The sequence below is a fragment of the Mastigoproctus giganteus genome, chromosome 9 (assembly GCF_048544385.1).
Source record: "Mastigoproctus giganteus isolate SK-2022 chromosome 9, ASM4854438v1, whole genome shotgun sequence".
In the NCBI taxonomy this organism is placed as follows: domain Eukaryota; kingdom Metazoa; phylum Arthropoda; class Arachnida; order Uropygi; family Thelyphonidae; genus Mastigoproctus; species Mastigoproctus giganteus.
In genome coordinates, this window is record NC_143583.1 from 172,522,977 (window position 1) to 172,547,497 (window position 24,521).

General features: G+C 35.3%; 1 protein-coding gene across 2 annotated transcripts in view; it reads left to right on the forward strand.

Annotated features, from left to right (window-relative positions):
• The window catches only part of Neos (nuclear receptor coactivator protein neosin), a 199,167-nt gene extending 174,925 nt beyond the window's left edge, over positions 1 to 24,242 (forward strand). For both annotated transcript variants that reach the window (XM_090381134.1, XM_090381135.1), the window contains exons 10-11: positions 7,628 to 7,936; positions 23,559 to 24,242. In XM_090381134.1, coding sequence (XP_090237260.1) covers positions 7,628 to 7,936; positions 23,559 to 24,085 — 836 coding nt within the window. In that variant the 3' untranslated portion in view covers positions 24,086 to 24,242. The remainder of the gene's footprint in view (positions 1 to 7,627; positions 7,937 to 23,558) is intronic.
• The last annotated feature ends 279 nt before the right edge of the window (positions 24,243 to 24,521 follow it).

Consider the following 24,521-nt stretch of genomic DNA (forward strand, 5'->3'; position numbering starts at 1 on the left):
TGCATACACTTTGATCACCTCTTCGTATGACAACAGTTTTGTAGTATCATTTTCTATAGAGAGAATAGAAAGATAATTCAGTCTTTCCTCTAGCATGGTTCATTGAAATTTGTTTTTTATAATTGATAGTTTAGAAACGTTTCAGCTTCACAACTCATTATCGGTAATGTCGTGTAAATTTTTAGGATTATTATCAAATTTGGGAAAACTATCGTTTCCTTCATATATTTTGGGGCATTTCAAGTTTTCTTGTGCAGTGCTTAATCTTAAATACTCCTTGAATCATCAACGCTTATTAACCAATTAGTTGTTGATGTACTCGTTGTAGTGGTGTATTATGAGTTTTAAGTTATCTTCATCAATATCAGTATTTCATGTCAAATCAGCAAGAAATTTAAACCTTTTCCATTTTGTTCATATGATTCCCTCCTGTTCATTAATTGGATTATCAAACAGTCCAAGAGCCTCTTCATTCCTTATTTGAAATTTATCTCTTCTTAATGAATTACTGATTTTGGTATGATCTGAAATTTTTTTTGTTACAGTTCGATTCTCGATGTCAAAATAATTTCTGTATCTGAATTTTCTTTCATACACATCGTCTGTAATTAATTTCTCATTCGTTTTTTGAAGCGTTCCAAAACGTCTTTCCAAATTGTAGTTAAAATGGCATATCCAAGCTTTATCAACTTTTTAGATAAACTTTTTTCATCTTGTTTACGTTTGGGTTTCTCTTCTGAGTCTTCAAAAATATGCTTTAGTCTTTAAAATGTTTTTGTTGTTGTTGTTGTACCCAAGTTGCAAGGCTTGAACAGCTTTATAATGGGCACACCATCTCGTTACACTTCAACTCTTTAAACAAAAATCCAAATTGGCATGTGTGTTTAAAATACTCCCATCTACGGAGACGAACCCGGGAAAAAAAAACATATAACTGTTGCAAAATACTGAAGTTGGCAGGTTTTTCTCCGACAAGATTAGGGGAATGAGCTACACACAGCACATATTCTGCATTATTAATGTTTTTAATGTCTGTTATTTGAAGAAACGCCACTTTTCATTGTGATCTCTGAATGGCAAACCTCTTTCACTTCAAAATAATACTGAATGTTCTTTCTTGTCTGTTCTTCAATGTTGGTCTAGTGCATTTTATTTGATTCACCTGTAATCCAAGTAAACATAACCTTCTTTTGCTCTGTGGAGTCTTCATGACTTGCGAGGGTTCTCAATATATTCATCCAGTCTGAAAACCTGTCTGATATCAGTAATGTGTGTCTTATTGAAAACAGTTTACAAACAAAACAATATATTGTATAGAGGTGATTATTCCCTTGTATAAGGCAATGGTCAGTGCACACACACCTTGAGTTCTGCATACAGTTTCCGAGGCCTCATTTTAGGAAAGATGTAGAGCTGCTGGAATGAGTACCGAGAAGGGCAACAAGATTGGTGAGTGGAACAAAGGTTGCTCTTACCAAGAAAGACTTAAGTTCTGCAAATTGCAGTGCCTAGAGACAGCCACCTGTGAGGTGATCTAATTGAGATGTATGTGGCCTTGAATGGTTTGAGCAAGCTCAGTGCTGATAGGATTCTTCCTCTTGCTTAGATTACACAATTTAGGGGGCACAAATTCAAATTGAAGAAAAACATTTGTAAATATTGTAGTTAAGCATTTGCTTTGTAGGTGGTAGATGACTTTCATCAACCGGTGAAATACCACCACTTTGCTTATTGGAGGCTTGAAGTGGTGAAACCCATGTTTAGTCTCTAGAGCAAAGTTTCCGGCATCCCCATCCCCCCATACTTCTCCTTCAACCCATGCATGGTACTAAGTACTATAGGTTTTGATACCTTTTGTGTTTGGGGGTTTCATATAAAAAAAATAGATGTGCGGAAATTTGCCTTTAGCCAGTAATCTCTGGTTGATTGCTGGAACAAACTTCCATCTGTCGTTGTGGAAGTTGACAGCTTACATACATTCAAAGGCAGAACTAGACAAACATTTGGAGTGAATGGCTGAAGTGAAATGGGAAGGTTTTTTTTTTTTTTTTTTTTTGGCTGATGCTATATAAGCTTGCTTTCTTGCATCATATGCCTCAGCTAATGCTCATATGCAACCTTTAGTCTTCGAATAGGCTAGCCAGGATCTCATAACAGTTTGACGATTTAAAAAATTTTTTTATTTATTTATTATTATTTTATTTTATTTTTTTGCAAAATATCTGTTTGAGAAGCTTTTCTTTTGTCCATTGTATGTATGTTTGATTCTCTGTAAATATTGTTGCGATTTTGAAAAAAACAGTCTTTCATTAAACAGTATTGAATGAAATTATTGCTGATCGTAACAGGCCATAATGAAAGATCGCTATACTTATCGGAGTCAATAAATTTATTGAAACGAAGCTGCTGCTGACCTTGGTTTGCATGCTCTGTTGACTGTACAAATTGTGTTTTTCTTTACTATTACTCTTCTCTTCCTTTTGCTTTTTTTGTTTCCTGTTTGGAAGTGTCCAGATTCTCATAATGTTCTTTATCTCTTCTATTGTCATTTTCATTATCTATATTTTCTTTGCTATCGTAGCTCTTTTTCCTTATCTTCATGATTTTGACCATCAGAGTTTTTAGTTTCTGTTGCGATATAGTAAGAGAGTTTTTGACATTTTGAAGCTTCTGCCAGTCTTCTTTCTTTCTTTCTTTCAGTTTATGTTTTCATATTCCACTAGGATACTTCCTTCCCATCATATTTGAATTTTGGTATGATCAATAATTCTGAAAAAATATACAAAATTAATCCGAAATTAAGCATCCACAAGAGCAATTCAAATGCATTTTAAAATTGCCACTACATTGTATAGAGCTACATAATTGTTCTTACACTACATAAGAGTAATCAGGTGCCTCCGTAGCCAGGTGGGAAGGAGCAGCAGTGCGTAGCACACGCTTCTTGATTAGACTGGGGTTCGAGCCCTTCACCACCAAATATGGAAGATGCAGAAAGGTCAGGGAATGACCACCGCATATCCCGGAGCAATATGGCCTTAGTTGCTAATGCTCCTAAAAACCAAAAAAAAAACAAACAACATAAGAGTAATCAAAGTACTCTTATACTACAGTATAAGAGTACTTTGATTACTCTTATACTGTATATTACTCTTTGAGTAGTATAAGAGTAATCAAATTACTCTTATACTACATACGATGATTTATTGATGAATACAGTCGAACTTCCCTATAACAAATTCGATAAATCCGGTGAAAAAATTCGTCATAGAGAAATTTTGTTATACAGAGAATATCTTTTTTATTAGAAATTGTTATCTAATTAGAAAATGAAAACGAATCTACATTTATTTTTAATGTATTTTATTTCAAAAACATACTTATTTAAATTACGTTTACACAATTTTCGCTGGTAAATATCACAAATTAAAAAAAAATCTGTAATTTTCGTTTGCATAGTACAATTAAAAAATTGTCTGATTCTCAAAGAAAACCTCACATTTGTTCAGAGCATTAAAAACATTTTCACAAAACTGTAGACCCATACAAACTATTTTAAAAGCGTTAATCATTTCTTTGCGAGTTGGCTTTTCTACGGGTTCTAATGCGTCTTCAGCGGCATTGTTAATTTCTTCGTGATCACAGTCGCGTCTAACACTGTTCAGCAGTATTTCATCTTCATTTGGATGTTCTACTGTGATCTGCATAAACATACCTATCCGGTGTTATTTCATTTTCGATGTTTCCAGATGATTCTAATAATGTCCAAAAGTTTTTCAGTTGTGAAAGGGGCAGTTCATCTTGTTCTTCCAGTCGTTGTTTGACTTCTGTATTCAATGCAAATCCCTCTTTCGAAAAACAATTTTGAATAGTGTATTCAGTGACATCGTTTGTCCAAACTTTTGCCAGTTCAGAGATGCAATCTCTGAGGTTAATTGTAACCTCCAAGTTTCTATTTTCTGATAACGCATTGACAATCTTCATTATCATTCTCTTTCGATAATGAGATTTAAAAATTTTAATAATGCCTTGGTCCATTGGCTGGAGTTTTGACGTCACGTTTGGTGGTAAAAAGAACTCCGCACTTTTAAGTGTGGCAGGATGTGCCAGACAGTTGTCAGTTACCAACACGATTTTCCTTTTTTCTTTTGTTATATGCTTGTCTAGTTTTAATATCCATTCTTCAAAAATATCACTTGTCATCCATGCTTTTTTTTATTATTATTAATAGGTGTAGTCAACTTCTAAAGATTTTGTGCCTCTAAAATATCTTGGTTTTTTGATATTCCGATGACTAAAAGTCTTAATTTTTCACTTCCTGTCATATTTGCTCCAACTAGCACAGTGATTCTTTCTTTGCTTTGTTTTCCGCCAAAACATTTATCATCCTTAAAAGCAAGTGTTCTATTCGGTAAACATTTAAAGAATAAACCCATTTTGTCAGCATTAAAAACATCCTTACGCTCATATTCTTCCAACATCTTCTTTAAGGTATTGTTCCTCCAACTGTTACAATCTTTTTTTCTTACATTAACACTTTCTCCACAAATAACCTTTTCTACAATTCTTTGGCGCTTCTTAAATTTATCTAGCCACCCAATGCTCGCATTAAATTCTGTATGTCCAAGGGACTGTGCAAATTTCAGAGCTTGTTGCTTAATTATTAGGCCCGATATTGGAATATTCTTTTCACGTATCATTTTCACCCATTTTAGAACAGGTTTATTAACATCTTCGTATATACACAACTTACGCTTCTTGTCTGCTCCTCCTTCAGTTGCATTTAAAATTGATTCTCGATTTTTTTAAAATCGTAGATAAACTGCTTGCAGATATGCCCTATTTCTCCACAACATCTTTTTTCTTAAAACCCTGGTCAGTATCATAACAATCTTTGCTTTATCATTAATACTTAAAACTTTCTCTTCAACATTGTTTTTGCAATTGTAAAAATTACTGGACTGCAGCTCTTGCCAATACATACACCGCAAACTTCGCTGCGCTGGCCATATAGTGAATTGTTAGTACAGATACCGCCTACTCAATGATGTTCGCTTGCCAATTCAACAGTATCACTCCCTTTGAAGAAATATACGACTTTGTGAATTTCTTTTATTCTGCTTTCATTCATATATACACAAAAGAAAATTTATGATTAACGTATACTGTATGTTACTTTTCAGAAAAAAAAAAAAAAAAAAAAAAAATACAAGAGCATATAGTCTATGTGATTGATGACGAACGAAATAAAAAAAAAAAAAATTCATGAAAACCATCTACTGGGAGTCCGGTTAGACGAGAATGGACATACCATATAATGATTGACGTGAAGGTCACGTGGTACAGTTGAGGTGAGAAGCGAATGTCACTCAGTAGGCATTACTAAAAACCGACTATGGTAGTATTCTATGTATTGCCACCGCAGCATGCTAAAGGTTTACCGCAGCGAACTTCTTTTTCCCGAGCCAACATCAATTTACAAATCTACCCTATTTATTGTAAAGTTTACGACCACTTAAGAAAACCCATTTGGTTTAATTACTGTAACAAAAATGAAACAAAGACCCTCCTACAGGCATCAATGGCCACAAGTGTTCACTAAAAGGATGATTATTTAATTCCAGATGCTAATGCGCAATTTCAGAAGGTAAGAGGCAGTATATTTGAGCGGCTGCTTAGCAGTAAATGCTTGAAAATCTTCAAAAATGCTTTTACTAATTTTTTTTAAAATTCGTTATAGAGAGACTAACACTTCGTTATATGGGGTTAATTTTACATGTAATTTCGTTTCAAGGTGCAATGTTTTGCGAAAAAATTCATAATATAGAGAAATTCGTTAAATAGAAGTTCGTAATAGAGAAGTTCCACTGTATGTGTAGGAGTTTTGTCCTGGAGCACGTTTCTTCAGGCTGTTTCTCTGAGTCTGTGGCAATTTTTCATGCAGTTTCATCTAGAACTGCCAGACTTCGTCAGGACAAGATGCACCAGATATGCTAAGTCGCAATCTGATACGTTGGGATAAAAACATGTGACTTTACACAACACAGACATACTTGTGGTTTGTAGTACTGCTACAGGTTTGTGCCCTACAAACACAGGAATTCTCATAAATTCTGTATCATGCAATTCCCATCAAAAAAAAGAGAGAGGGTTATGGTGCATTTATAATTGTATATGCTGCATTATTGGGTGTATTCCTGTTGGAAGAGAACTTCCCTTTTTACTAGGCATCGATGAGAACTGAATCCTTTGCTTACAGTTTTACATGTCTGATGATTGGAAGAATTTTCCATAGACTAATTTCTAGCTCCATACATTTCAAATCTTGTTTCTTGTCCACTTCCCACATGCTTCTGATGCTGAGTGCCATAGGACACATTCAAATTGTGATACAACCTCTGGTCCTGCACCTTCGTGTCACGATGCCGGTTAAGCCAGCACAGTGGGCAGCAGAAGTATTCCTGTTAGTCATTCCTACTCTGGGATGGCTAACAATAATTTAACTAAACCACGGAAGTGACTGTGAACCACATAAATATATCCCACTAAACCCGAACTGAACTGCCCTTTATCTGGATCCTAAAGATGACTACTGCCATTCCAAAGCCATCTGATACGAGGGAAGGTGTGACAGAGGGAAAATCAGAGTGGAAAGAGACGGCACTCCTTAACTGCTTGTGGTTAAAATATCTTACTTTTCAAATTTTGCAGACATGTGACTATGTGAACACATTGCTAGGACCCCCCCCCCCCACCCAGGGCCTTGGAAGAGGTCCATGCAAGTGACAGGGCCCTGATGCTTAAGCTTCATTAGCTTCACGGTAATTCTGCTTCTGCTTACAATCTTTAATTAGTATCAAGAACTACCATAGCTGGCTTTATGCTGTGCTCTTAGAGCTTGTTACTAGTATGACAAAAGATTTGGATTTTTTGTGCTTGATTCTTAATGGAATAAATGTTCAAATGTACACAAGTGGGACAAAAGGTGAAACTTTCAGAGACTAGTGTTATCCAAGTCTTTTTAACAAATGGGGGGGAGGCCAAGAAAATGTCTATGAACAGATGCAACTAGCTACTGAAAATTAAGATGATAAAGTAAAATGCTCATCGCAACTGGATTATCAAGTGTAATATGGAGTGTTACATGTTTACTCCCATGGACAGGGTACCTTAAAGTTGAAGATGCAACTGTCTCTTGTTCCAGATGTGTGAAAGAGTGCATTGAGAACACAGGGAAGAGAGCAAAATTCTCTGTCCAGATAACTCCAAGAATTAAGGACAGTTTTGTTACATTCATGGTTTTGTGTCTTGCCACTTTTCAAAACCTTGTTGAAAAGTTGTGCACTTCATGGTCCTAATAAGTGACCAGGCAGTGTAGATGATTTACAGTAATGTTTTTATTGAGGACAGTCAATTAATAGGTGTCAACCTAACTTATTGTTTTGCTACGGTGGTGTTGAATAAATTTAACATGTCTTTTATATTGTACAGTAGGTCTTTTCTAAAACTTCACAAAAGAAAGTGAAATTTAAGCTGTATAACTTTGTTTTCTTAGAAGTGTTTATATTTTAGTAAACTTCCTCAAATCCTTAAAGCTTAACTAGTTTTTATTTACTTTCTATTTTAGAACATCGTAACATGCCACTAGATGATGCATTAAAACTTGTTGCTTGCAATTATCATGAATATGTTCAAAGTCAGAGAGACAAGCTAGATAGAGATCGTATTGATCGTAGCCCTTACTTGGAAACAACACCTGCTGATCGTGAAATGCATTTCTTCTTTAGAGTTCTGGTAGAAGGAAAAGTTGTAACAGTATCTGAACTTGATCTAATTATCAGATACTTGCAAGAGCGAAGGGAAAGAATGATAGTTGCAGAAAATACAGGTGGCCCGAGATCACTGCCTGGCATGGATGGAAAACCACCACTGCAGAGTAAGTAGTGCCTCAATAATGTTCACCTAGTTATATATATATATAGATGAATGTGGTTTGCAGTTACTCTGCTAATCTAAGTATGCTACATTGTTGATCCTGACTCAGCTGTAGTTCTTTTCTGTTAAAGAGGAAGTTTTGACATTTTTATAATATGTAATAATCTTTTGTCAGGTACAAGTTTAAAAAGTGCCTGTAAATCTTCACTTCACTTATCTATTTAATAATTTAACTTACTAACAATATTATTAACAATATTTGTAGCATCAAGTATATTGAGTTCTATGAATAAAAGATCTCCTCGGTAGAGTAGTTATTTTATTATTTTATTTATTTATTTTTTTTTTGTTATTTGGTTTTTTTTTAGGAGCATTAGCAACTAAGGCCATATTGCTCTGGGGATATGCTGTGGTCATTCCCTGACCTTTCTGCATCCCCCCGTATTTGGTGGGTACGGGCTCGAACCCCAGTCTAATCAAGAAGTGTGTGCTACGCACTGCTGCTCCTACCCACCTGGCTATGGAGGCGCTGGTAGAGTAGTGGATACCAGGAAGGGACCTCATTTCGGTTTTTTATCATTTTATCATAATGAGAGGAACTCTTTTATGGACTCTTTGTAACTTGACTGAATTAGTTTTGTGTTTCTTTTCCTCCAGGAAACTGGGTTTCATCGAACATAACAAGCACAACTACCAAAGAGGGGAATAGGTTACAGGCATGATATCCCAAAGCCTTGTGGTCATGGCTGTGTTGATTTGCATTCTAAAACAACCTATATAATTCATTACTTTGCTAGCTGGATTTCCCCCCCCCCCAATCACACACATGCATATGCATGTTTCAATATATATACAGGCAGTTCCTGCTTTACAAGCTTTTTTTTTTCTCTCTCGGTATCAAGTATCAACAAAATCAAAAATAAGAAATTTAATTGCAAAAAATAAATGTTAAACATTCATAAATACCGCATTTCAAACCACATGTGTATCTGTATACAATACAGTATTCCCCGCTTTACGATATTAATCCGTTACCATCATATCTTGAAAATATCATAATGTGAGCACAATAACATGTTTTTTTTGGTAATTTGTTCCACATCCTCGGAAGTTCAAATTTTTGTTATATAACTCTCTAAAAGGTAGTTTTTATAGTGTAAATTGTTTAATAATTCAAATCATTAAAATGCACTACACTTTCATCATTATCATATGCTCTGTTATAAGAACCAATTTTGAATGGCTAAGTGGTTTAAGGTAAAAAAGGATATGTTAGAATTCAATACAACATGAAATTTTTCATGAAGCGTAAATTGGGAAGGGAAGGCATGTGGTGTCTGGCCACAATTCATAAGACCTTTGATAGTAGGAGTTGTCATATCTTTCTATATTATCGAAATGTAGAAGGATTTCATATTCCTTCTATAAAAGATGATGGTTAGACCACATTTGGAATGTTGCATTAAGGTCTGGAAGCTGCGTTTAAAAAAAAAATAGAGAACCTTTGTAGAGGTTTGAAAGAAAGTCATTCAGATTTATCTTTAATGAGTACGAATCGATGCACATATAAAGAACTGCTTAGAAGGCATTGACTGAAAAGTTTTACAACAAGGCACCTACAGATGCATAAAATGAAAAGGATGCATAAAATGATTGAGAAAGGTTTGTTCTCCCTCATAGTTGAGACCATTGGTTACAAATCTTTGAGAATAACAGAAAACCAGCTTTTGTGAAGTTCATCCATGGACAGCAAGTTAAACTCGGAATAAGTTGCCTCCAAACATGCTGGAGTCAGTAAGTCTAAGTTCAAAATAGAACTGGATGCTTACCTTGTTAGGATGGGAGTACAGTCAGTTCTGCTATAATGTGCATTTTCGCAATGCAAATTTCCTCCAACGTGACTGATATATTAGGGAACAATGTTGGGTATAACACGATTTTCACATTGGCTCATGCGCGATTTCGTCTGCAAGTAACACTAGGTGAACACAAAACCCGGCACAAAGCTGAACGTTGTGACCTGCGCAGCAATACATACAAGTTTACGAAGCTTAAAAAATGTTAAATGTAAAATGTGTGAGAGCTATATTTCCCATTTACTGTAGTTGTATTGGTCAGAGACACACTGCGGTCATTTACTGTATTCACAAGATAACACTTGATATTGTAGGCCGACTTAAGTTTTCTGAAGCTCACATTTTTCTGTTTGAGCAGAAATTTCGTGAGGCATGAGCAGGGGAACATTTCTGGAGGTCACTACCATAAAACAATTTGCAGTTTGCGGTTTATTGGGCTTTTCAGTTAGTGCAATCTAATTATAAATGGGTAGTGAACTCGATCTTATTGCATTTCCGATAATCCTGATAGCTGGAATTGTGTGGGTTTTTACGTTATTAAGGTGAAATGTGTTTCCCCTTCCATGAAATCTTCAATTATATAAAAAACAAATTTTCAGAATCTTCTCTTCTTTCCTGGACTTGGCGCATCATGGCCTTAGTTGCCCATGCACCATAAAAAACCAAAACCAAACTAACTCTTCTTTCCTATTTTTCAAGCTTTGTAAACTTGTCTCACCTGTGCAATTTGTGTGTCCCATGTTTGTTGTTATTGATTGCTTATCTTTTTTACCATTTTAAATTTTACAATCCAAAAATAAATAAATAATAAGTCAGTGAACAGAAATATCAGTCAAACAAACTTCATATCTTGTCAAGGTAAAGAAAGTGCTATATTTATTAGAAATTTGAGATGTTTATACCTGTTATCAATTTTATTGGGTTTCTAACTTTTTAGTATTTTATTTACCAGACTGAACATTTTTTTTTTTTGAATGCTCTGCCCCATCCCAATTTTTCCCTGTTGTTTTTAATGCATGAAATACCATTAATGCGGAGATTTTTAAGAATACATGTACTGTAGTGTAAATGTTCTGTGTTATTTGATTTTTATTATTATTATTTTATTTTATTTTTTTTTTTTATGATTCAGAAAAAACCCACTTCCTTTTATCTTTTGGCCTTATACTAATAACTGTCGTGACATGGTCTTATATTTAAAATAATGTGTGTGAGAGAAAGAAAACATTATCTCACGATGTTGATTATCGTGTTAAGTAAACTATCTTGCACAATTCTAGAAAATGGTTTTATGTTTCAGGTGTTAAAAATATAATATGCATTCAACTAGTAAAAAAAAAATTTTTTTTTTTCACTACCTAACATCATTCATGTTCTGTCGGGCCTGGTCATCAGTAAGACAGATTATCCCAACCCTATAATAGTAAAATCCATTTCTAAATTTCTATTAGTATAGATCTTGTTTTCTTTCTGAACCTTGCTTTTATGTTGACTCTCAACTATAGGACATTCTTAGGAGACAGTTTGATTAGAATAGCTTTTACAGTCTAGCCATCCAGAAGCTTCCATTCCTCCTTCAGATTGAACTGTGCAACAAACCCCAAGTTTTTTCTGCAGCTGCCACTCAAAAATTTTTACCAGTTAATTTATAATATTCATCTTTTTTTTATGCAATTTTAAATGGTTTATTGACTCCTTAAAGTAGAAAAACTTATTTTATACCAATAGATGTGCTTAGTACACAGAATAATATTGTATTATTTTCGACATTTCAGATCTAACTTTGGGGATCCATTATCAAGACAAAGCTAAGAGAAAGTAAAAACAATAACTAAATTAACAAAAAACTCAAAGATGATCACTTAGGGTTAGTTAATTAATTAGCCTAGGATTAAATAATTATCTAAACTGTGTCTGTGGAATTCAGATACATACATTTATCTTTAATGGATTTATAATTTTTGTACTTTTTTTTTTTTTTTTTGTTAATACCTTCAGTTGTTTAATGCTTAAATGAAGAATTAGAATGTGTGAAATTCTATAGCTTAATTAAGAAATTCATACCAGAATTTCTTAATTATGCTAAAGCATCTGATTTAAGATAGCTAAATAAAATTTTTGACAAGTACACATAAACAATCATATGATTTAAATAACAATCAGTAAAATTACATATTGAGCAGGTAGCTGATTACCTTTAATTTCGCTTACAAACTGCAATTTTGAGGAGAAATGTATATATGAGGAAGGGTTCCAGTACATGAGGACTAATTTGTAGGAGAAGGGGATTTTAATTCACCAGAATGGAGCTAAGTATATCTGCAGTGAGTTACTCTCAAACCAAGTAAATTAATTAATAAATTAATTAACTAAATAATCTGGATGTAAACCCAGAGGCTCATGCTGAATAAAAAGGTATGGATATTGCTGGAGATTGTAATGAGAAATGCATAGCAGAATCATATAAAGGAATGAACTGAACCCACAGTTCAACTACTTTTGTATGTGTAGTGTTGGAAGGTGATTTTAAGGGTTAAATTTATGATATTATGAGTTAAATAAAATGAGGAATACCAAAGAATTGTGTAATAATTTCAAAGGGAGGATAAAAAGAAGGAACCAAAATGTGAGCTCTACTGCCCCTTCTCACTCAAAGGCCAAGGAATTTAATAGATTAAAAACAATTGAACATTGAATAAAATATCTTATTATAAGGAATTAAGCCTTTTTTTTTTTTTTTAATTTTTTTTTATGTAACCCCTAAACATGTAAGGTATTAGAATCTGTGGTACTTAGTATCATGCATGGGTTGAAGATTGAGAGAATGAAAGAAGATACTTGGTGACATTAGCTTAAAAAATCTGTAGCTTGTAGTTTTCAGGAACTAAATGTAAAGGAAGGTTATTCCAGGAAATGGAAGTTAAAAGAATAAACGAGGAAGAAGAAAAGTTGGTTCTGTGAGTTTAAAGCCTGACAATAAAAGGACGCCGACTGCTTGCAGCACATGTTCACATTGGTTTGAGAGAGAGAGAGAGAGAGAGAGAGAGAGAGAGAGAGAGAGAGAGAGAGAGAGAGAGGAATTATATAAGCCACTTCAAAAGAACTGCACATGGAAGTATCTATAGAAAAGTCATGACACAGAACATTTGTGAGACAAAGAGTGCAGAACTTTGAATGAGATGGATCACTAATTTACCTAACTGTGCTCCTTTGAATGGAGTCTAGAAGCCTGAAAGCAGTTATGGGGTCACCACTCAGATGTGGGAACAATATTTCATGGTAGGGTGGAGTTTAGATAAGAGTGAATAGCTGTTTAAGAAAAAAGCAGCACTGAGAGCAAAAGAGAACCCAGTTTTTTAGATGAGGAGGAAGCAATATTTTCTTATGCCTAGAAATCTTGTCTAGTACTCTGAGTGTCATCGAAGATGAGCAAGAAGAATCTTTTTTTGTGAGATAAAAGACCCGACTCGGTTTTAGGAGGACTGAAATCAACTAAGTTATCTTTGTCCCACTGGAGATAAGCATTTAAGGAATTGGTAGTGGGTATTTGAGAGATGTTGAAGCCATTTGTACAGGGCAAGATTTCTCAAACTGGAAGGTGGAATGCAATGTTCTATCATCAACAAAATTGTGGATAGTCAATGGAAGGAGATCATTAATATACAAGAGGAAAAGATGGGAGAAAGAACTGAACCTTGGAAGAATTAGTAGAGAAGTTATCAGACAGCTGTCTACTGTCATCCACAGTAAGTGGTCAGAGAAAAAATTAGATACTCAAGGAAACTTATTTAGAAGACATTCATGCCCAACAATCAAAAGCCTTTGATGTGTCAAAATCAACTGCTTGAGTTTCATTAGATTTTTCCATTTAATTTGTCCATAGATGAGTAATATAAGCCAGTATATCACTAGTGGATGGACACTGACAAAATCCATATTGGTGATCATTAATCAGATGGAAGGTTTCTAGAAAGTTTAGGAGTTGGCAATTAATGGATTTCTTGATTACTTTAGAAAGGGCAGGAGTAAGTGCAGCGGGGGAATTTGGCACCCTTTTTAGGAACTACCTAGATATGAGCAAATTTCCAAACAGAAAGGAAAACCAGTGGAATAAGAAAGTCTAAAAAGGCGACACAGAACAGGAGTAGGCTCAGGAGCACAGGTTTTCAGAACAAGTGAAGAAATAACATCAGCACCTGGAGCTTTCTTGGCCTCGAGTGTCAAACGTTATAGAGATCAAGCGATTCCCTCAGTGATTTCTAAAGCGTTTTCTCAAGGCTACAGTTTTGTTCATTTGTTAAAGTTTTTTACGTTATCATTAAGTAATAGTAAACTTAGTCTTACAAATTGTAAGTAAGTTTCAGAAAGGGAAAATAACCTTTTTTTCCTTTAAACTAACTTACTAACTTTCATACCACTTGGTCACTCTAGCGGCATTGCTCCTGTCTCCCCGTGGCAGGGCCAGTAACCTGGGAGAAGAAATCCACTCTCCCGGGGCTGAAAGGAGCAAAGATGGAAAACAGTACATTTCCGCCTTTAGAGCCATCGAGCTCAAGACTACCTAACAAAGATACCAAAAATGACTTCTCTCAACCCAAGAGGTTGAAAACAAACCCTCAAGAGGAGATACCAACATTCCTCATACTTCTCTCTCTCTCTCTGAGACAAGCCTCTGAGTCAACTATTCCAATTTCTTGTGCAGAAATGCATTGAGTCTGCCGCAGATTCACCAAAAGGCAACTCCAATCTGGGGATCTTTTGGTAGAGACCATGAGATCCCTGCATTCTGCAAAGTTGTTAAAGCTGACCACTTTTGGCAGACAACCAATAAAAGTTACTCCTGGTGCCACCCTAAACTCCTCCAAGGGAGTAATTTCCGAATGGGATTTATTAACAGTATCATAGGAGGAAATCGTGAACAAAGAGTAATCCAAGCAAGAAGGATCATGACTCGGAAAGATGGTATTCTAGTTCCAACTATGAGAGCGTAATCCTCACATTTAGCTCGCCCATCCTACCAACATCTGTCAAAGCAGGATATCCCCATTGCCGTGTCCGTCCTTATATCCCAAATCCCATCAGGTGCTATAAGTACCAAAAATACGGACACTCCCAAACTGCATGTCGAGGTGAGGCAATATGTCCTAATTGCAAGAGGAAAATATAAAGTGGAGAACAGTTACATATTCAGAGGCGAGAAGACAAATAATGAAAACAGCCAAAACGTACATATGCCACAGCTGCTCAACAATTTCAGTCCATAGCTATTCAAACAGATATTTCAGTTCCTCCAAATATATCCATCATTAATTGGGCACGTTCCATACTCTCTCCTTTCAAACAGTGCAGCAAAAAACCAAACAAGGCAGTGATCAATACTATTCCAGCCGATGTTCCTCCAACAGCAAAATCAAAAGTGACAAAAACCACAACCTCCTATTTTGATCGGAATGGATATTGATCAACAGAATGAAGCCGATGATGGAATTTTGGAACTTCATGCAACCGATGAAATGGACACGACATGTCCTTGCTTTCCTAAAGGCAAAAATAGATAGACACAAACAAGCTACAACTAAAAAGCAATCAGAAACTAAAACAACCAACAAAACTGCTTAATGGCAGGAATACTTCAGTGGAATTGTAGAGGCTTTCGCAATACAAAAGAAGATTTATATGATCTCATGGAACGCTATGAACTAGCAGGCATATCCCTTTAAGAAACCTATTTAAATTCACAAGTGTGTCCTACCATAGAAAATTACACTATTTTCAGACGAGACAGGAGCAACTCGCCAGCTTGTGGAGGGGTAGCAGTTCTTATTAGAAACATCCATGAGTGCAGGCATTGAATACATTATACTGGGAATGGTAGGTGTTTTACCAGATCATCAGTACAAGAGTTAGAAGAAAAGTAGGATGCAAGCAGCTTTATGCTTGGTCAGTTGAGATCGCAACGTACCATCAGGTTTAACTGAGGTAGATGAACAGATGGGCAAAAGTTGCTGCTGATAGCTTTGGCAGGAAACTAGAATGCTCGACTGCCATTTGGAGAAGAAAAAGCAAGTTTTTTATTCTTAGCCTGTTCAACTTGGACTAATTAATAACTGCTTTACAATTGTCGCCAGCTCTGGTGTGAGCATAAAATGAATCTGGAGATTTGAATGCAAGCCAGTTTTAAAATTATTTCACACATTTATTGGAAAACCAAGGTTTTCCAATAAATGTGTTAGATCAAGTTTTCCAAGTTGTATGGCATTGGGATAAAGGAAATTTTTAGGTGGATTGTGGAATAACTGATTTTATCCCTACAAGAATAATTTCATTGACATGATGTGAGCAAATTGACATTAGAAGATTTAAAACAATAGTTCAACCAAGAAAAGAAGAATAGAAATTTCACAGATTATTCCATTTTGCATTCTTATAATGCCATACAACATGAGGCCGAGAATGACGATAAGAGAAATTCCCCATTGGAGAAGAGGCAATCACCAACAATTATCATCATCATGAACTGAGGTGCCTAGAGGACTCGCCTCGACTGTGAACTTGGAAGGATTTTCGTAAGAAAAAGATGAGTATTGGCTGTGTGGTTAGGATTCTGGTAAGTAAATGAAGATCTGTGTGAGGTCCTTAGTAATTGCAAAGGCCTCGGCATCTCAATCAGCTGGGTCCGTTTGACTAGAAAACGGAGGCCAGCCGTTGTGAACATTAAAATCACCAAAGAAAATTACCTCACTGTTAGAAAAGTTGGACTGAAAAAAGTAAAATTTCAAAGAAAGGAATTAAGAGAGTTCGAAGTTATTACTGGCATTGGGATAATAATAGAAGCAACGGATGAATTTGACAGAATGAGGTAGAGAGATTTTAAGGTAGACGAGATTTCAAATTAATAAGTCTTTGGACAGGGAATGTCACAGTAGATGTATGCACAAGTACCACCTTTGAAGCAAAAGGAATTGTATAGTGAAAAAATTAGGACAATTGAAATGAGCATTAGTTGAGTCATCAGATAATTGAGATTCTGTCAGAAAAAATAAGTGGGGTTGGCAAACTGTAGGGGGGAAAACATTGAAATTGAGACCACTTATGTGTGAAATGAATGAGGGAGTTTTTGGGAGGTTTAGATCTTTTTGCAGATAAGTTTGTTCTATTATTTTGACTATTCAGTACTAAAGAAAAGGTGGGTGGGAAAATGTTATACGAAGTAATGAAATACAGTGACTTACTTTATGCATGTTTAAATTACAAATTTAAAATAACACGTGGCAGCCATATTTGCAGAAAGCACCACAACAGGGGGAATACATACCCAAACACATAATTCAACCTTGATGAAACAGGTTTATATTGGGGGAAAATGCCTGATTGCACTTATTTCCATTGCTGAAAAGACTGTGCCGAGCTTTAAGGTGGTGAAAGATCTGCTAACACTTCTGTTTGGTGCTAATATGGAAGGTCATAAACTGAAATCTGTGTGCATTTACCACTATCAAAACCCTTGTGCCCAGGTTATGACAGGTCATACATGCCTGCGTACTGGTACTCAAACTCTAATCTGTGGATGACTGCTGTTATTTTAAGGAATTATCTTGGATCTCAGTTACGACCAGAATTGGAAGTGTATTGCAAGGCAGAAGGAATTTCCGTTCAACATCTTACTTATTCTTGATAATGCCACAAGCCATCCTTCCAGTATTGTTGATGTCTGTTCTAATATCAAGATTGGGGTTTCCCCCCCCTCCCCTGGAAAATACAACCTCAATACTCCAACCTATGGACCAACACGTGATTAAATATTTTAAGGCTCAGTATTTAAAGTGAATTCTGGCTGATCTAATAGACAAGACTGGCCACAAACAGAGTAGCATGCAGCAATATTGCCGAGTTGTCAATAAAAAGATGCTTTAAAGTTAATCAACACTGCATGGCATAAGTTATGTCCAGATCTTAGCAACTCCTTCAAAGGCTCTGATACCAATGAAGATTATGCACAAACTAAAGACAAATGCATGAAACTGCTAAAAACAGGTTTCACTGAAGTAGGGGCAACTGATGTCGATGATTTAAATGATTTGCATCATCAAGAATTGTCAAATGAAGATCTGCTTGCACTGGAGCAGCATCACAGCGAGTGAAAGCCCAGAGGTTAAAGAAGAACAGAGCCTGACAGTGAAAGGATTATCAAAGGCATTAAATCTTATTGATGAAGGCCTAAATCCGTTAGCTGATGAAGATCCTAATCTTGATCGAAGCTCAAAAGTGCAATGCAAAGTTACACAAGAATTTGGTTGCTACTGTGAGTTTCTGTGTGAGAAGAGGCAACACGCAGAGCAACTAACCCTGGATTCCTTTTTCAATAGCTCAAGGGAGCAGTCAGGTGAACCCTCCACCTCCCAGGTTAGCATAATAGCCCACCTATCTTGTCCGAATCCAAGGGAATGGAATCTGACGATGACAATCCCTGTCATCAATCTGTCTAAAACCACCCACCCCCCTCAATTTTTGTTTGTGTTGTACTATATATGTTGGTTATGGTGAACATACTTTTTCTTACTGTACAAAAAAAAGTAAGTAAATCAGTAAGGATGAATGAATCTCTTTGGTCGCTCATCAATTTCTTTAGTGTCCAGTCTTCCAACTGAAGAAAACAAATGGTATGTACCGGTAGAGGTAACTTAACTAGATGCAAGAGTTACTTTCATAGGTCTATTATCGCATTTTTTTTTTTTTTTTTTTTTTTGATTATTTACATTACACACGAATTTAATTGCGTGAGATGTTCTGGAACTTAACCCTTGCATAATACGTTGCGCTTGCGCGCACACACACACAACAAGAATATGCCCATCACCCTGACATAATGTAGCCTCGACAGTGCCACTCCACGTAAACACTATTTGTCTCCATTCCAATATGTAAAAGTAGAGGTAGTGAAATTATACACTAACTGATTCAGATTCTTCCTACAGAGTAGTTACCAATAGGATCAGTCTGTTGGAAAATCTAGTGGCCAAGCTGAAAATGCTGTTTTTGAGCTGTACCCGCAATGTATGGAAGATTGGATCTTGTCATGATGGCCATAATAACTTAAAAAGACAACATTGATACTACATGATGGAAAAGATGGGGATTTGCTAGAGCTTTGCTCTGGAGCCCAAACAAATGTAGGTTTCACCCCTTCAAGCCTCGAATAAGCAAAGTGGTGATATTTCACTGGTTGATGAGAGTTAGCTACCACCTAGTATTATCTGGGGGTGGTATTCCTTGGGCAGGGTTGAGGTGTGGGCATCACACCTCGTCCTGCAGTAGCATGCCTTGATTTCTGTCATTAATTTTTGTATCATCTGCAAATTTAGACAATAATAGCTTTATATACCTTTATCAGTGTGGTGCATCATATCTGTACCTGCTCATGCGCCATAAATGTAATCAGTAAGAGGCTTAGCATTATTAGTCTTCTTGGACTAATGTTATTAGGCCAAGAAGAGCAGTGTCCGTTTATAACCACCCTGTCTTCTAACACCTAACCATCCCTTTATCCATAGCAGTAGCTTGCCTCTAGTGTCATTGCTCCAATTTGTATAACAGTCTTTTGTGCAGAACTGTGTTAGAAGCATCAGTGGAATCTAAATACAGTAAGTCCCCGATGTACGTAAGAGATACGTTCCAGGACTTCTTACATAGGTCAAGTTGTACGTAACTCCGGAATGGCTAATAAAATATTGCTACTATATCTCTGATATGCCAAAATTACAAAAACCACATAATATCCTCATACAAATGAAGAAAAATAGTTATATATTTTTAATTAGTTCAATTAAAAACTTTATCTGGAGACAGCAGTGAAGTAGCCGGAGTGGCACATAAGAAAGGAAGGAAAAATGCACGTTATTGTGCAGTAAAAACTGATATGTATTTTTGTAGCCTTGGTTATTATAGTTGACTTCATTTGTGCCGATCCCTTCACCGCTTCTCATATTCTGTCTGTCCTTTATTATTGTGTTAACTATTGACATAGGCAAATCTAAATTCTGCTCGATACTTGTTAATGTTCGACCATTTTCATACATCCTTATTACAGTATTTTAATTTTCTTAGTCACCAGTAAAATATGGTCAAAATGAAATTTTCTATAAATAACTTCACAGGGTTATGGCTGAAACATACTATTATTACCTCATGTGAGCTCACGTGCTCACATTTTATTAAAGCACCTTTCTGGAGGTCACTACCATAAAACAGTAAGAACAATTTGCAGTTTCCTGTTTATTGGGGTTTTCTGTTAATGCAATCTATTATAAACGGGTAGTAAACTTGGTCTTATTGCATTTGCAATAATACTGATAGCTGGAATTCCCTGGGTTTTTACGTTATTATAGCAAAACGTGTATCCCCTTTACTGAAATCTTCAGTCATAAAAAAAAAAACGAATAGGATCTTCTCTTCATTCTTGTTTTTTAAGTTTCGTAAACTTGTTACTCTGTATCTCATTTGTGCAATTTGTCCGGGCCTTGTTCATTGTTATTGATTTTTTTTTTTTTTTTATTGTTTTAAATTTTACAATCCAAAAAGAAAGAAAATGTTAGTGAACAGAAATATCACTCAAACAAACTTCATATCTTGTTAAGGTAAAGTGCTATATAGATTTGGTATCATGATGTTTACTTTGATATGGAATTTTGCCTTTTATTTATACACTTGGTCGTCGACTTACGACCACAAAATAATAATAATAATAATAAATTAATTAATAATAAATCAGGAAGTCACTACTGAGGACACCCATAACCCAGGTGAGGAGGCACATCCATGACGGGAGGCCTGAGGACAGCACCAGGCACATACACTCAGTCGCTCTCTCTCCCTCTCTCTCTCTCTCTCTCTCACATACACCCAGTCGCTTTCAAGCATCTGTTGCGTGTGGTGTATTAATTAAAATTCTACTGAAATACGCATAAAATGTTTAGTAAAAGGAAAATGCCTTCATCTACATATACACCAGCTAAGAAGTCAAGGAAAACTATTGATTTAGAGTGTAAAATGAAAATTATCCAGCAGTATGAAGGCGAAAAGAAAGTGAATACGATAGCACGTGACTTGAAGTTATCACATTCCACGGTATCGACGATACTTAAGGACAAAGAAAGAATTCGGGAAGCTGTGAAAGGTTCTGCACTTATTAAGTCTACAATTTTAACCAAACAACGACAGGAACCCATCCATGAAATGGAGAAATTGTTGTTTGTGTGGATGGAAGATTTAATACAAAAAAATACACCCATGAGTCTTCACACAGTGCAAGCAAAGGCTAGAAGTTTGTTTCAGAGTTTAAAATCATCTGCCGGAGACGATTACGCAGAAGATTTTCAGGCTAGTACTGGGTGGTTTAAGCGTTTTAAAAAAAGATTTGCTTTGCATAATGTCTCTTATAAATAAACAACTCCTAAATCAACCCAAGAACATGACCCTGACGATGCACAACCCAGCACAAGCAAAGATTAAAAATTGATTTTGTAAATTTCATTTATATTAATTTTTACATTAATTTTAGATTGTATTTTTGTGTTTACAGTACATTATGTACAGTATTATTTTTCACATTATGTACAATATAATTATAGATTGTAGTTTTGTTTTTTTATAAACAGTATGAATAATAAACCAATTAAAATATAGAGAACATTTGAATTTAACCTCAGAGAGAGAGAGAGATAGCCTAGGCGTAGAAACGAAGGTATGTACAGTATCGCTAAATAAAAGATGAAAACATTACTGTATTTAAAATGAAAAATAAAAGATGATAAAAATTTAAAAGATTATAAAAATAAATTATAAAGATGATAAAAAGATTAGAAAGGTTAAAAAATACAGTACTGTTAATAAATATATGGCCGACATATGACCAGATCGACTTACGACCAACTGTGTATATATATATATATATATATCTTTTTTTTTTTTTTTTTTTCCGTATTAAAATGTTTCATCCAAAGTATTCTTGGCACATTAGAATGAGAGCCATCCTTCACTGTTTTCGGTGATTTCAGCAAACTCTGCATCCTACCCCTTCATTTCCATATTGAGATTGACTTTTTTTTATTTTTGCCTAATGTTAAAGTCTATATTTGCGATAAGAATATCAGAAGTGTTCCAAAACCACTCTGTGAAAACCTCTCCCTTAAAATTCACAAGTGTCAGTTTTTGGCAAAATTGAAGATGAACATGCCTAGAATGTAAGATGCTCAACTGTAAATCATGAATAGTGAATGCCAGCAAGAGCTAAGGTCCTTGCATGACTGGTTGCATGAAATCTTCATCAAAGTAGTGGCCCTTTTTACTGTTACAGTAAAAATATTGCTGATCTTGCCATATCTGAGCATGGGCTTCAAAAAAGCCTCCTTGTATTAGCTCACCAGCTTTTATGCAATATTGCTTCCATATGAGGTAGTCTTGGGAACTGTGCTCAGATATCCTAAAATTTGGTGGCAGTAGAATTTTATGGTTCGCTATTTCATTTTACCGAGTCTGTTAGTCACTAACAAATTTATGTAGGTACAATTTCTGTGGGTATAGGTGTACTTCTTAGTCTCTTAATCTTCAAGTCATTCTTTCTTATCTGAACAGTTACATCACTCTAAGATATTCCAGAGGATTTGATATAAAAACACTAACTCAGAAAAATGTGGGCTTAGTAGATTTTACTACAGTTGTTGAGTTAATGCTCATGTAGCCCACTCATAATCAAATGGAGGTAGTTTCTTTCCTATTAAAAGTGACAGCCTTAGAATTACTGGTTAGATTCAAAATAAACAGCTTCAAAAATAGATAATAATTTATGAAATAAGGTATTGGTGATCATGATAGTTTAAGAAAATTGTTAGCGATCCACTTTTAGTCATCGAACATCTAGGTCTGAGGTGACACAAGTGTTTTACAGTTGTAGGAAACTCTGAATCACACTCAGATATTAGTAGAGTTGCCTTTAAGGAGATCACAAGGATTAAAGTTTTGCAAATGCAAAACATACATCAAGTTTTTAATCTGTTGCATGGATTTATAAATGTGATTATTTTAAATGATTTCATTTATTGGTAGTTAATTAGCCATGAGTCTAATTTAAAAAAATAGTTGATTATTTTCATTTATAAATTACATTTATATCATGATTAGAATAATAGCATAAAGATTATCACTAATATACTGGGTTTCCCACAACTTGACGTCATAATTTCAGATCATTCCCAAGGTCATTCTGAGTGAAAAATGTTATATCAGCCTTGTTCCAGTTCTGAACAGTTACTGACCAATGGGTATTTGAAGTGCAGGGTCACTTGAAGGAATTTGGTATTGGGAAAAAGATCACATTTTTTACAAATACATTCCGACAGTATGACAAGGTTGTGGGGACACCCTATATACTCATGTTTACTTAAGAGCTGATCAAAACATTGATAGTGAATGTGTATTTTTGATAACTCACACTACACGGAGATGGTACTTCTCATTCTTTTGCCTGAGTGTTAGAAGCCCAACTGTGTCTATGAAATTAATCATCTCCATTACTTTTGATCAGCCCTTTTGTGTGTGTTATTTTTTTTTAATAGCCAACATACTTTCCCTGATTTTTATTTCTTTATTTCCCAATTTGTCTACCTGTATGTAAAGTAGATTCTGCTGTATATTTAAACCCACACAAACACACACAGGCTTGTGTTTATGAATATAAAAGCTTTTTTTCTTTTTTTTTTTTTTTGTTAACAGAGGAAGATCAGTCCCTTGTCCAGCAACAGGAAGAACTCCAACACAGGATTTTGAGTATTATGAATAAAGGCCCGGCACCACCTAACAATCCAACAGGGCCTGGCCACCAAGGAATGGGACCAGGACACCAGGGTCAGGGAATGGGAAAAGGAAAATCCCAACCATCAACATACATAGACTTTGAAAACCCGAGTGTGCAAAAAGCTCTTGATAATCTAATGCAAAGTGGTACTAGTTTATTAAAAAATATATCAATGGCAGGTTCGGGAGGATCTCCAAATATGCCTAATAGCAATCAGATGGGACAGCCACCAAATTCTATGGGGGGTAACTTAGGACCTGGCCAGGGTGCACCTTTTAATCCACCAAACAATCCAGCTTCTATACCAGGAGGTTTTGGTGGTGGGGGTGGGGGTGGACAAGGTTTGTTGGGAACATTATCTGGTGGCTTACGCCATCCGTTATTAGGAACTCAAGTTGGTAATCCAGGTTCATTACTTGGAAGTGGGCCACCTCATAGATTTTGAATCAACTGAAACCATACTTCATTTCATCAATATACTAAAATTGTAGAATATGGTTGCTAATGTGTACTGAGAAGTGTTACTGGAAACTGCAACCATTTAATGTTAATTCTCATTTGTTCATTTTTTTTTTATTTTAATGATCATTTCTGCCATACTGTCCTGTACTGTTCTTTAATGTAATACATCAAGTTGTATTTGGTGTAATAAAGGTGGCTAAGACCATATTGTTTTATTGATATGCTACCTTTTTTTTTTTGCTTAACTGTTAAAGCATAATTTTTAAAAAAAATTATTTTATTCATTTTTAAACTGCTGAAGAAAACTTTGTGTAACCTACAAGTACAAAATTGCCAAGCATGATTTTTAATATATGTAATATAAATTAAGTTAATGCTGTATTTACTTTGCTGAATTTTCTTTCTTTTATATATATATA